Source organism: Palaemon carinicauda, chromosome 19 (assembly GCF_036898095.1).
Source record: "Palaemon carinicauda isolate YSFRI2023 chromosome 19, ASM3689809v2, whole genome shotgun sequence".
In the NCBI taxonomy this organism is placed as follows: domain Eukaryota; kingdom Metazoa; phylum Arthropoda; class Malacostraca; order Decapoda; family Palaemonidae; genus Palaemon; species Palaemon carinicauda.
In genome coordinates, this window is record NC_090743.1 from 51,113,206 (window position 1) to 51,127,935 (window position 14,730).

General features: G+C 32.8%; 2 protein-coding genes across 2 annotated transcripts in view; one reads left to right on the forward strand and one right to left on the reverse strand.

Annotated features, from left to right (window-relative positions):
• The window catches only part of LOC137658994 (micronuclear linker histone polyprotein-like), a 17,405-nt gene extending 11,447 nt beyond the window's left edge, over positions 1 to 5,958 (forward strand). Inside the window, exons 5-6 of the mRNA XM_068394097.1 lie at positions 5,477 to 5,591; positions 5,845 to 5,958. Of these exons, the coding sequence (XP_068250198.1) occupies positions 5,477 to 5,591; positions 5,845 to 5,958 (229 nt within the window). The remainder of the gene's footprint in view (positions 1 to 5,476; positions 5,592 to 5,844) is intronic.
• LOC137658635 (fez family zinc finger protein erm-like) overlaps positions 1 to 14,730 on the reverse strand; it is a 119,219-nt gene that overhangs the window by 39,878 nt on the left and 64,611 nt on the right.

A 14,730-nucleotide genomic window follows, 5' to 3' on the forward strand; every position in this document is an offset into this window, starting at 1 on the left:
CCTCACTGGGCTACTTTTTCCCTTGCGCTTATAGCATCTTGCTTTTCCAAATAGGGTTATAGCTTAGCTATTAATAATAATAATAATAATAATAATAATAATAATAATAATAATAATAATAATAATAATAATCTCTGTACCATGGTCTTCCATTGTCTTACGGTTAGAGTTCTCTTTCTTAAGGGTAATCTCAGACACTATATCATATCATATTTTTCTTCCTCTGTGTTTTTTTTTTCTAAAGTTTTTGATAGTTTATACAGTATATGAAAGATCTAATTTGATGTTGATACTACTCTTAAAATATTTGCTTATAATTGTTTATTACTTCTCCTGCAGTTTATTTATTTCCTTGTTTCCTTTCCTTACTAGGCTATTTTTCCTGTTGGAGCCCTTGTGCTTATAGCATCCTGGTTTTCCAACTAGGTTTGTAGCTTAGCTTGTAATGATATATATATATATACATATATATATATATATATATATATATATATATATATATATGTATGTATAATTTTTATATATGTATATATATATTTATATGTATGTCTATATATATATGCACGTGTGTGTGTGTTTGTATACATAGTTCGGTAAGTGTTCCAAATTCCCCAAAAAAATTATTCTATGAAACCCAGACATCATTATGATATCAAGTTTTTTTTTTCTCTCTCTCTCTCTCTCTCTCTCTCTCTCTCTCTCTCTCTCTCTCTCTCTCTCTCTCTCTCTCTCTCTCTCTCATCATAGGTTCACTTCCTTTAAAGTGTTAAGATTAACGGTTATCAATATATTGAAATTTAGTGTTGTTATTTAGACTGTCTTGCTAAAAAAACAAATATATTGGTAATAATGATAATCATAATTTATAAGAAAAAGCAAAGAATAAACTGAGTATATTGTGAAGATAAAAGAAATAAGTCAGCACGTTAGGCAAAGGAGAGAGAGAGAGAGAGTGAGTCAGTCAGTCAGTCAGTCAGTAAAACTAAATTTTTAAGTGAAAAAAATAAGTTAGTGTCAGTCAAGTGTGTGTATGTGTTTGAGAGAGAGAGAGAGAGAGAGAGAGAGAGAGAGAGAGAGAGAGAGAGAGAGAGAGAGAGAGAGAGAGAGAGAATGTCTGGTCATGGCCCGGGAAGGGTGGGGGTGGGGGTGGGGGTGGGTGAAGTAGGGTTTCATGTCAGACCCGAGCGAGTGATGGCTCTCCAAGGAGCCATCATCCGGGCAGCAATTTGGCCATTTTTCTAAACAGCGTCGAGCATTACCTGCGCCCTAAATCACTACCCGGATAATTACGAGTCTTTTCCCCTTATCCCACTCGAGTGGCGTCCCCTCTTCGTCCCTTCACCTCCTGTGTAAACACTGTGATTTCTTTTTTTCTCCTTTATTTTCTCTTTGTTTACCCGCCACTTGCTTCTTCGACGCCCGTAACCGATAGCTCGTCCTCCTTTGGGACTCCCGTGATGTCATACCTCTTCCCGGCCAATGGCACTCCTTGGGGAGCTATGACGTCATCGATTATAATCCAATCACGTGAGTGTCGTCATGGATTATAGACCAATCACGTGACTGTCGTTGATCATTATTGACAATGGGGAGACGAAAAGCATTTCTAGATGGGGTATATTAAGGGGTTTTATTGATAAGGTTTCGTTGGATATTGATATTTCAGAGATTAGCATATAAACCTGAGTGCTAATCTACATTTAGGAGGAAAAAAACCTCATGACACACGCCATTGACCCATATTATTTTAGAGGGCTTTCGAAATATGATTTCTTAATTGCAATGTAACCACGCATGCGCGTGCCACACGGAATCGGCGTCCGTACTTCGGTCTGTTTGCGTTAGGTGGAAATTACTATTCATTAAAGATATTTATCTTTTATTCATCTATACCTTTTAGAGAATGACGTTTCTTTTCAGGTGAGGTTGCAAGCCATGTGATTTTATCTTAGCTTCCCATGACCCACAATAGTTGATTTGCTATCTAGTGCCATATTCAAATTTTTAAACCATAGATGTGCAATGGGATTTAATGGAATGTGTCTTAATGGTTCATTTTTGCCTGGGAATCGAACTTCGGCCGCCTCTTGTGTGATCCGAGTGTAAGGAATCTGTGTATGTATGTATGTATGTATGTATATCGATGTAGAGGTCTACGTGTATATATATATATATATATATATATATATATATATATATATATATATATATATATATATATATATACATGCTTCTATGTGTGTGTGTACGCATGTGCGTGCGTGTGTATGTATATTGATGTAAATATCATCATATATATACATATATATATACAGTATATACACAGTATATATATATATATATATATATATATATATATATATATATATGTATATATATATATATATATATATATATATATACATATACTGTGTATATACTGTATATATATATGTGTATATATATATATATATATATATATATATATATATATATATATGAAGCTAATATAAACAATCAGTGTCAGACATGCATCCAAATTTAAAATCATGCGTACGCTCTCACGCGGACGTGAGCTCACATCCGTAAAATTACCCATCGTAAAAAAAAGAAAGAAAGAAAAAACTCGAAATGAATCGATAGCGAACACGCAATAGTAAGTTGAAGAAGCAATTGGACTCATTATGTGCAATTAAGCGAATACATCTTAATGTCATGCTAGGACACAGCTTTTTTCTTTTTTATCTTATCAGAATTTTTTTTGTATTGCATTGTTTTTAGGAGTTCCTACTTTATACTTATTCGTTCGTTTAGTCCTTTTATTTTATTAAGGTGGGATGTAATGTAGTGTGATTTGATTTCAATTTTATTATAATTGTAGGGTTTTGACCTGATTTATATTCGTTTTTTAACTTGTTAAATATGTATTAAATATTTTGATAAGGTAAAAAGTACATTAAATTTACACCGATCTTTTTTCACTGTAGGATTTTATATTAATTAAAAACACATGTCCGGCCTGAGTGAGATTTAATATGTCAAATTTATTTCGACATTTTCTTTTTCTCTGTGATTGCAGTAAAATATGTCGGGATTAGGTGAGAAGTAATATGACCTAATCTTTATTTGCTACTGGGTTTTCTAAATATTGCAATGAAATGTGCTCTGGCATAATGTGATGCAATTTTACCAGACATTTTTTCACAATTATCTTCTCAATTGTATTGGAATGATTTTTTAAACCTGATTTCTTATATTTAGGTTTGTAGTGGAAAATTGTCTCATATATATATATATATATATATATATATATATATATATATATATATATATATATATATATGTATGTATGTGTGTGTGAGTGTGTGTGTGCGTGAGTGTATGTACTGTATTTATGTGTGCACGATACAAATATTTTGAATGTAAATTGCTGGTCGTTTCGAAACAGGATCATTATGTTATAACAGGAAACTGTATAATCTTTTAGTTAACAATGTTTTAGTTAAGCTGGAATTATTCAAAACGTTATATTATTTGTTTTAGCAAATGTCCATATTGAAAAAGTTTGACTTATTCGCCTAATTTTTAAACACATATTTGTTTACCTCTTTTTTTCGAGTAACAACTACGACGACTTTGACGACTTCGAATTGCAGTAAGCTACATCTCTTTTAGCATTTGCGGTAAAAAAGTATGTCAGAACAGGGAGTGATGTAGCATAAGTTCGGGTTTTAATAATTTCTAACATTTTATTATAGTAGGAAATAAATGTTTGTGACAGTAATTTTCTTTATGTTCTAACAGCAAAAGATGCCAGGGAAAGTGTGATATATTGATCTGCTTTTACCAAATTGTAGCATTATAATAAAATGAACGTTGGGAGACTCAGGGTGATTTAAAGCGACATTTTACTCAGCATTACAGTAAAGAAGTTTGTCATTTACTTCGCTTTCTAGTTTTTATATTTTTCCAGCATTGCTGTAAAAAACAAAGTGTAAATAAGTAGAATTCTTTGATTTTCTTTCTTTGGTTAAATGTCAAAACCAAATTAGAAAAAAGGCGAATAAACAACCCTATCCCAAATACTTCGAAGAGAAAGGGGGGGGGGGGAGGGGGCGTTGTTAGTTCTACTTTTAATATAAATGGACAAAGTGTAAATAAGAATAATGCCTTTCCTCTTTGGTAAAAGGCCAAGCACCCCATCCACAAAAAAAAAAAAAAAAAAATGCAAAAGAATGGAAAAGCAACCCTACTCCAAATTCGTCGACGTTGAAGAAGGGGGGGGGGGGGGGATGGTGTAGATTGGAGTGTCATAAAACAGTTTGTATACTCAGAACTCCTAATACCACATGCACGAATCATGCAAGAAAGTCTCCTCGTGCAATAAAGCACCAAGACTGAAAAACAGCAGAATATACTTGGTGTCTATCATTTGGGGCGTCATCAACATCAAGCCACGGGGGAAGGGTCCGGGTGGGGGAGTTATATGAGAAGAGGAGGGGGGAAGGCTAGTAGAGCCCCTACCAGACTCAGTGAATAGTTCCCCAAAGGGATGCGATGACAAAAGCTATAAAAGGTACTTTTCGATTCGCAATTGTTGACGATTGAATTGCGCGGTTTTATTGGCAATACGGATGCGGGGAAGGGGGAAGGAGGGGGGGTAGGATGTAGTATAGTATGTTGTCTGATAGGGATATGGGGTATAGGGGGTCCTGCTTTGGAGGGGGAATCGCTCCTTCTATTATGAGTCGTATTAAGTTGGCCCATTTCTGAGTGTGGATACCTTAACGTGGTGAAAGGTTTGCTTTTAGCATGATCAGCAAAGCTGTGCTAGTCAGGGACATGAATACTGTGTTGGTTTGGTGTGAGCGATCAGATGAAAATCTCCCACCATCACCAATCTGCAGTGGCCAGCGTGGTGATGAAAACTGGCCAAACCTCAGTTATGAACTGACATGCTTGAGTCCTTTGTCCTGCAGTGGGCTAGAAATGCCTGCATTTGTTGTTGTTGTTGTTGTTGGAAGGACAATTTGAAAAAAAGAGGTAAAAATGATTTTGCATAAAAGGTGGAAAATGGATAAAGGGAAAACATGGCTTGGAAGTAAATTCCAGAGCTAACTGCGTTACTTATTCAAAATAAGTGAAATACATCAATTTTTTTTTATACTTTATTTATTTTCAGTGCTTTTACGGTAAATACAAAAAAAGCATGCTTTATAATTATATTTGTTTCATAATCTGTTATATTGTTGAATTTCAAAGTTAAGATCGTTGTTGTTTCAAGCTGTTTTTATGTCTGTTGTTATTATTATTGGGCTTACTCTTATATCTCCCTCCATTTTTAACTTTTTTTCCTTCCCAATTAATCTGCAGTACATTAATTTCTCTCTCTCTCTCTCTCCTCTCTCTCTCTCTCTCTCTCTCTCTCTCTCTCTCTCTCTCTCTCTCTCTTTTTGACTTGAGTGTTACCAGATATAATTACCACTTTATTCAATAGGAGGGCCCACAGGAAGTCACGTGACCTGGCGAAGGGTGAGCAGGAGGGGGGAGGGAAGGACGAGGGGGATGGGGAGGGGAAGGACGAGGAGGAAGGGGAGGGGGAAGGGGTTTGTGTAAGATTTGAAATTGAAGGAATTGTGGTGATATTGTATGCGTCATTGGTTGTGGTATTGTTGGAGTAAAAATCAGTGTTGGGAGTGTAAGTGGTGATAGTTATGATGGTGAAAAAAGTTGAAGAAAGATGTTGATGGTGTTTTGAGAATAAGATTGAAGTCCCTTCAAGGTGGTGATGTTGGCGGAAGAGAAGTGATAGTGGTGGTGGTGCTTGATATAGTTAAGAAGGTGAAATTAGGGGTTATTACATAGGTTAGAGGTAGAGAGGATTTTGAGAGCGGTGTTGGAGATGAAGACGGAGGGAATACTGTTGTTGGTGATGGTGTTGGAGAAAGGGAAAGAGATGATATTAGTGGTGGTAATTGAGATAAAGGAGGTGATAGTAATGGTGGTTTTCGCGGAAGAGAAGATGTTAGTAGCGGTGGTGTTAGAGAAAGAGAAGAAAATAGTCATGTAGGTGGTGATAGGTAGAGGAGCAGGAGGTGATAGATAGAGGAATTAGTGGTGGTAGGTAGAGGAGTAGGTGGTGATAGATAGAGGAATTAGGGGTGATAGGTAGATAAAGGAATTAGGGGAGATAGGTAGAGGAATAGGTGATAGATAGAGGAATTAGTGGTGATAGGTAGAGGAATAGTAGGTGATGGATAGAGAAGTAGGTGACAATAGATAGAGGAGTAGTTGGTGGTGATTGGTAGAAGAATAAGTGGTAATAGATAGAGGAATAGGAGCTGGTTGATAGAGGAGTAATAGATAAAGGAATAAGTCTTGACAGATAGAGGAATAGGTGGTGATAGATAGACTATACTGTATATAGGCGATGATAGAACTGGGAAGAGTAAAGGAACCAACTTAGGTGCAAACTGAGCACCCAAACCCACCCATTCTCTTCTCTGGCTGTTGTTTGGCCTCATACTCACCTTGCTTACTCATTAGCCTCATTATTTATCCTCCTTCATTTATTCCTCATTAAGCTGTTTATTCAGTAATCCCGGGTCAAGGACCTTATTTGCCGTTATTAATGTTCAATCGCCCCTACTTGTATTACCCTCGGACACCTTTCTGACAACGTTGCTTTGTGTATTTCACTCGTTATTTTCTATTGTTTTTTTTTTTCTATTATTTTTGTACTTTCTGTTTTTTACATGTCATTCATTTATGCGTTTTTACATTATTTGTATTGACAATTTTTATGCTGTTTGTTTAGTGATGTTCATATATCTATTTTCATTTTATTTTATATTGTTTTTAACCATTCTTTTACTTTCTATTTATTTACCATATTAGCCATTTAATGTTTTTCGATATTGTTCATATTATTTCTTGGTAATTAGTTACTATTGCATGTTTATTGTTGTTTATATATATTTTAAAGTTTTCTGTTGTGTTTGCAATAATTATCTTACTTCCCATTGTTTTCCATGCTATTCACTTATACGTTTTTACGTTATTGTTTATCTTATTCTTTGTTCATATCTTTACCCAGGTATTTATAATATTCTCATAGACAAGTTCAATATATGTACGTAAGCACAATTCCTACAGCTTTTATGAAACTGAAAAAAAAGAAAAATAATTTTGATTTTTTTCTGAGGCCAGACCTCCCCTTTTATCCAAACTGGAACGTATAAAGCCTCATGATGGAAGCTTATCCTCCCTTATTGTTGCAGGACCTTGAAGGGGTTTTAAAACTATCAAATAGAACAGCCCTATTCGCTCCTCTTGCTGCATTTCACTTTCTCCTGTATTTCCATAAGTATCAGATATTCTTCAAGTTGTTCAGCTTTATAGTGGAAATGACTTCTTCAAGTAGTAAAGTTTCAACTCTCTCTCTCTCTCCTCCTCTCTCTCTCTCTCTCTCTCTCTCTCTCTCTCTCTCTCTCTCTCTCTCCAGGCGGGGGTATCGATCCTAGGAGATGATATATATGTTGTCTAACACATAACACGTAATCTTTACAGTTGCTCCCCTCTGCACAGCGGCTCTTTAAATCAGACACCAGAAATAGAAGTAAGAAAAACTACAGTCTCTCTCTCTCTCTCTCTCTCTCTCCCTCTCTCTCTCTCTCTCTCTCTCTCTCTCTCTCTCTCTCTCTCTCTCTCTCTCTCTTAAATTACAACCAAATACCTACGACGAAATCAGCATACACGTGTAAACAAAAGCGAGCACTGTACCAGCATACATCCGTAAAGGCAAAACCACGACACAGACAATAGCAAACACGCACACAGCATACACTCGCCATGCATGGAACATATGACCCCCTTTTAACTTGCAAAAGGCCGAATCGCGTGGGCGTGCGCGCGCCCGCACAAAACCCATTCTTAGCGTTGCTCCTTCTACGATAACTAGTACCCTTTCTTAAGTTGGTCATTATGCGAAAAAGGCGGACGTAACTTACGAGATTTGATATGGATCTCTCTTCTTTGTGTCAAGGAAAACTGCGCTATTATTAGAGATTCTGTGAAGTGAGCTACAAGATTGGCTGCCGGTGACCGGTTTTGTTGTTATTATTATTATTATTATTATTATTATTATTATTATTATTATTATTGTTTGCAGCTCGGAAGGAAACATATTTATCAGATCATTTTTTTTAACTTGATCTTTAATACATAATTTTAATTTTGACCAAATTTTATATAATCATACGAATTAGGTATCATCTATGATTCAGCAGTTAATGGATGAATTTTGCAGTGACTTTGGTTTTTCTCTGGAGCCACTCTTAAACTCTTAAACGGGAGAACTGCACGCACACACACGCACAAACGCACACACACACTATCTATCTATCTACTGTATATATCCATATCTATATACATATATATATATATATATATATATATATATATATATATATATATATATATATATGTATATATATGTATATATACATATATATACATATATATATATATATATATATGTATATATATATGTATGTATGTGTGTATGTGTGCGTGTGTGTGGAAACAAAATAACGAAAGCAAGTGACCAAACGAAAGCAAAATTAATATGATAAAGATGCAATTGGAAAAGGATGTAAACAAACCCGTTTAAGAAAGAAAATAGAATAAAGAATTGCCTAAAAAAGAGGACAAAAATAATCATAACCAAATCCTTGAATGAAAAGAGTAAAGAAGGAAAATAGATTCATAGATAATGATAGACAGCCAAAAGCTAGACGTTAATAGATAAAATTAAGAGGGTAAGATTTACAAATTATAAAGAAAAAACTAAAAAATTTAATCTTAGTACAAACGAAAAAACATAATTAAGAAAAACTTTGATTTCTTAGTACTAACTACTGAAAGGAACAATTAAAGAAAACTTGATAAGAATATTAGAAAAAAAGATGTTTATAATAAAATACGTGACTTATGAAATAAGAACTGCAAAAAAACAGAAAAGCTCAGCTACTACTGTATAAGAATTGCGGAAAAAAAGGTAAATAAAGAAACGTATAAGAGAAAATATAACTCCGATTACAAAAGTGTAATAAGAATTATAAAATAATATCTTAAATATAATACTTGACTTACAGAGTAAAAAAAAAAACAAAAAACAAAAAAAAAAACAAAAAAAAAACAGGATAACTTAAGAACTGAATAAGAATTGTGAAAAAATGAAAATAAAGAATCGCATAAGAGAAGATATAAATTCCGATTAAAATAATTTAAGAGAGAAATTATCTAAAATAAAATACATGACCTATAGAGTAGGAACAACAAATTGGAATAGAAAAGCCTAACAACGGAATAAGAATTTCGAAAAAAAAAAAATGAAAATGAAGAAATTCAAAAGACAAAATATAATTCCGATTAAAGAATGCAAAGCAAAAGAAACAAGAGAATATCCCCTTTGCAATTGCACTGCAACGAATACATTCGAGCTCCCGCGAGGCGACAAAAGAACCATCGAGGGAATGGCCCTAATACTGTATAATACAACTGTATTTTCAGCGCACATGGCCATTTTTACTCCTTCGATCGGCTGAAAATGATTCCCTAGGCGGGGGGAGGGGGAAGGGAGGATTTATTTCCCCCTCCCCCTTTCTCTTCATCAAGGCCTGGGAATTATCTGGTTTCTCCCCCCCCCCCCCCTCCTACCACTTCATGTCTAGTCCACTGCCCACCTACTATCCTTAGCGTTTATTCCCCCCTCCTTATATTCACCCCCTTTCCCCCGTCTCACTCTCCCCCTCTTAAAACTCCCCTTCTCCTTGTCTTACCCGTCATGCTAATATGCTCCTTTTGCTTACAATAGTTGTTCCTCTCTCTCTCTCCTCTCTCATCTCTCTCTTCTCTCTCTCTCTCTCTCTCTCTCTCTCTCTCTCTCTCTCACCATCTCCGTCCTCTTAGTTTCAATATTTACTGCCCCTTCCTTCCCTGTAATATCTTTCTATCTCCCCTTCTTCCTCCTCCTCCCCTCAGAAAGCTCATCTACCTCCCCCTTCCCCTCAAACTCTTCTCTACCTCCCTTTTCTAACCATCATACTATCACCATCCTTCTTCTTCCTTTATTCCCCTTCATACTTATCCCACCCCCTCTCCCCCTCTTCCCCTTCACCTACCCCGCACCCACAGACACAGGGATGCGGTTGGGGGCTTCCCCTTCACGTGCCCCTTCCCCACCCACAGGGAAGGGTGTTGGGGGGGGGGGAGAGAAAGAAGCATTTTAAATTTGGCCAAATTACCAAGTTGAGAACCGAAAGACTTATGGGAAGGCTTCGAGTTGTGGGCAGAGGATGCGTGTAAGTCTTTTGTTTACTCCGTTTTTTTTTTTTTATCTTTGATGAAGGTTTTGTGTAGGTTAGCGTAGGTTATTCTTCACTCTGCAGGCTCTGGTGTGTGTAGGATGAATGTTATTAGTCTGGTGTTTATGGTTTTTAGTTTGATTGGAATGAATATGGATTTTTTTTTCTTTGCCTCCGAGATGTTTATAATTATTTCGAAATGTATGAATTTATTATTTTATTTTCTTGGTGTCTGAGATCTTTAATTGTATTTTTATTATATTTATATTCTATACTATATAGCTGTTCATTTATTTGAAAAAAGGAAGAATTTATTCTCTTTATCATCGAAATGTTTATTTTGTATTTTTCTTTCACGAAATTTTATTTGGACTCGTAATGTTTATTCTTATTACGATGTGTAATTAAGTTGAAGTTTATAAATTCGTAACAACATTTAATCTATTTCTTTATATCCATGAAGTTTATTTCAATTCGTTTTTTTTTTAAATCACTATAGTTTATTCTACGTTTTCTTTTTTTCTTCGATTATAATATTTGTTTATGTTTTGATGACAAAAGCTTTAATATATACGCTTGCTTAAAGTAAAGGTAGAGGTAAATACGCGAAATTGTTTTTCTAAATTATTTATAGTTGAAGAATGTGTTTTTATCCTAGAAGTTTTAGTCGGTTTGACGAGTTGCTACTGGGTCTTCGATTTCGATAAATGAAGCAGCTAATTTTATGGATGTTTTTTTTTTTTACGAAGTCAAACGTTTCGTGGATATATATATATATATATATATATATATATATATATGTGTGTGTATATATCTATGCATGTATGTATGTATTTATGTATGTATTTATACAGTATACATATAATATATATATATATATATATATATTTATAGATAAATAAATATATAAAATCACGTTTATATATATGTATATATATATATATATATATATATATATATATATATATGTATGTATGTATGTATGTATATACAGTACACACACACACATATATCTATATATATATATATATATATATATATATATATATATGTGTGTGTGTGTATATATATTTATAGATAAATAAGTATATAAAATTACGTTTATATATATATGTATATATATATATATATATATATATATATATATATATTATATATATATATATATATATATATATATATTTATATATATATGTATTTATACGTATATATTATATTTAATTAAAATGTATAGATATACATATAAATTGTTGTATTTAGATGTACATACACAGAGATACGATATATGATTATACATATGAGTATGTGTGTATTATACATAATGCCCTTATTATACATAATATGTATTATAACCTCATTTGCATACTTGTGCAGTAATTATTTACACATGACTAGACTTCCCTTCCCGGGGCCTTTGTTTCTGATCTTGTACTTAAGCGGTATCGATTTTCCTTCCAGTCTGTTATTTCATCCAAATATTAAGCATGATTAGTAATGCCAGCTAATGTATTGGCTGCATTATACAGCGGGTTAAGCATTATTAATTTTCTATGCTTGGGAGACCATCGATAATACTCATGGGTATGTTCCTCGTTTCGTCTTGTGATCGGCAAGTTTGGAATATTTATTCATGACGATCTCAGTTTGATTTGATATCATTTCGAGTTGTAGTGATTAATGATGATGAATGTCGCGAGTTATAATTATCATTATTGATGAAAAATCGTGAGTCATTATTATTATTGATGAAAATCGTAAGTCTTAATTATTTTTATTGATGAAAATCATGAGTCGTAATTATTAATATTGATGAAAATCGTGAGTCATTATTATTATTGATGAAAATAGTAAGTCGTAATTATTATTATTGACGAAAATCATGAGTCGTAATTATTAATATAGATGAAAATCGTGAGTCATGGTTATTATTGATGAAAATCGTGAGTCGTAATTATTATTATTGATGAAAATCGTGAGCCATTAATATTATTGATGAAAATCGTGAGTCATTATTATTATTAATAAAAATCATGAGTCATTATTATTATTGATGAAAATCGTGAGTCATAGTTATTATTATTGATAGAAAATCGTGAGTCGTAATTATTATTATTGATAAAAATCGTATGTCGTAATTATTATTATTGATAGAAATTGAGTCGTAATTATTATTATTGATAAAAATCGTATGTCGTAATTATTATTATTGATAGAAATTGAGTCGTAATTATTATTATTGATAAAAATCGTATGTCGTAATTATTATTATTGATAGAAATTGAGTCGTAATTATTATTATTGATAAAAATCGTATGTCGTAATTATTATTATTGATAGAAATTGAGTCGTAATTATTATTATTGATAGAAATCGTGAGTCGTAATCATTATTATTGATAGAAATCGTATGTCGTAATTATTATTATTGATAGAAATTGAGTCGTAATTATTATTATTGATAAAAATCGTGAGTCGTAATTATTATTATTGATAAAAATCGTATGTCGTAATTATTATTATTGATAGAAATTGAGTCGTAATTATTATTATTGATAAAAATCGTATGTCGTAATTATTATTATTGATAGAAATTGAGTCGTAATTATTATTATTGATAAAAATCGTATGTCGTAATTATTATTATTGATAGAAATTGAGTCGTAATTATTATTATTGATAAAAATCGTATGTCGTAATTATTATTATTGATAGAAATTGAGTCGTAATTATTATTATTGATAGAAATCGTGAGTCGTAATCATTATTATTGATAGAAATCGTTATGTCGTAATTATTATTATTGATAGAAATTGAGTCGTAATTATTATTATTGATAAAAATCGTGAGTCGTAATTATTATTATTGATAAAAAATCGTATGTCGTAATTATTATTATTGATAGAAATTGAGTCGTAATTATTATTATTGATAAAAATCGTATGTCGTAATTATTATTATTGATAGAAATTGAGTCGTAATTATTATTATTGATAGAAATCGTGAGTCGTAATTATTATTATTGATAGAAATCGTGAGTCGTAATTATTATTATTGATAGAAATCGTATGTCGTAATTATTATTATTGATAGAAATCATGAGTCGTAATTATTATTATTGATAAAAATCGTGAGTCGTAATTATCATTATTGATAGAAATCGTGAGTCGTAATTATTATTATTGATAAAAATCGTTAGTCATAATTATTATTATTGATAACAATCGTGAGTCATAATTATCATTAGTGACTACAATCATTGTTTACTTTGTCATTGTTATTATTATCACGAAGAATGATCCCGTTATTCATTGTATTTTTCATCATTCATTATAATAGTCATTTTCATTTATTATGATTACAATTGTAATCAATATTACTTCCTTATCAATAAATAGATATAAAACGTATTCATTATCATCATCATTTCGTTCAACCTCTTTATCTTTCGTTATCACATTATCATTATAATACTTCCCTTTTTCTTATTTTCATCATATCATGTTCAAAAATTTTGTTTCTTAATGAGCTAAAGAAATATTGTTCTATTTATGACGATTGTTATTTAGTTTAGATTAACTAATATAACATTTTAAAGAGAAAGAGAGAGAGAGAGAGAGAGAGAAAGAGAGAGAGAGAGGAGAGAGAGAGATGAGAGAGAGAGAGAGAGAGAGTAATTGTGTAGGTTGAAACAGAAAGATACAAATTGAGAGAGAGAGAGAGAGAGAGAGAGAGAGAGAGAGAGAGAGAGAGAGAGAGAGAGTAATTGTGTAGGTTGAAACAGAAAAATACAAATTGAGAGAGAGAGAGAGAGAGAGAGAGAGAGAGAGAGAGAGAGAGAGAGAGTAATTGTGTAGGTTGAAACAGAAAATACAAATTGAGAGAGAGAGAGAGAGAGAGAGAGAGGAGAGAGAGAGAGAGAGAGAGAGAGAGAGAGAGAGAGAGTAATTGTGTAGGTTGAAACAGAAAAATACAAATTGAGACAGAGAGAGAGAGAGAGAGAGAGAGAGAGAGAGAGAGAGAGAGAGAGAGACGTCATTTATACCAAAAAATGGTGAACGAATATATATTTTCTGCTCTATCCTTTATGCAATAATCTTAATTTTTGCATTCTAATGTCTCAACCTACGCAATTACTCTCTCTCTCTCTCTCTCTCTCTCTCTCTCTCTCTCTCTCTCTCTCTCTCTCTCTCTCTCTCTTCCAAATATCGCATTATCTTATTTTCTTTTGTTTCTTGACACACCACACGGAGACAACTCAGAATACTTACCCAGGTATTATAAAACAGTTATTACTCCCAAAGGTATAATATATACACACCTTCGCAGCACTAAACACTCATGGTTTAATTGTCGCACACGACTCTCTCTCTCTCTCTCTCTCTCTC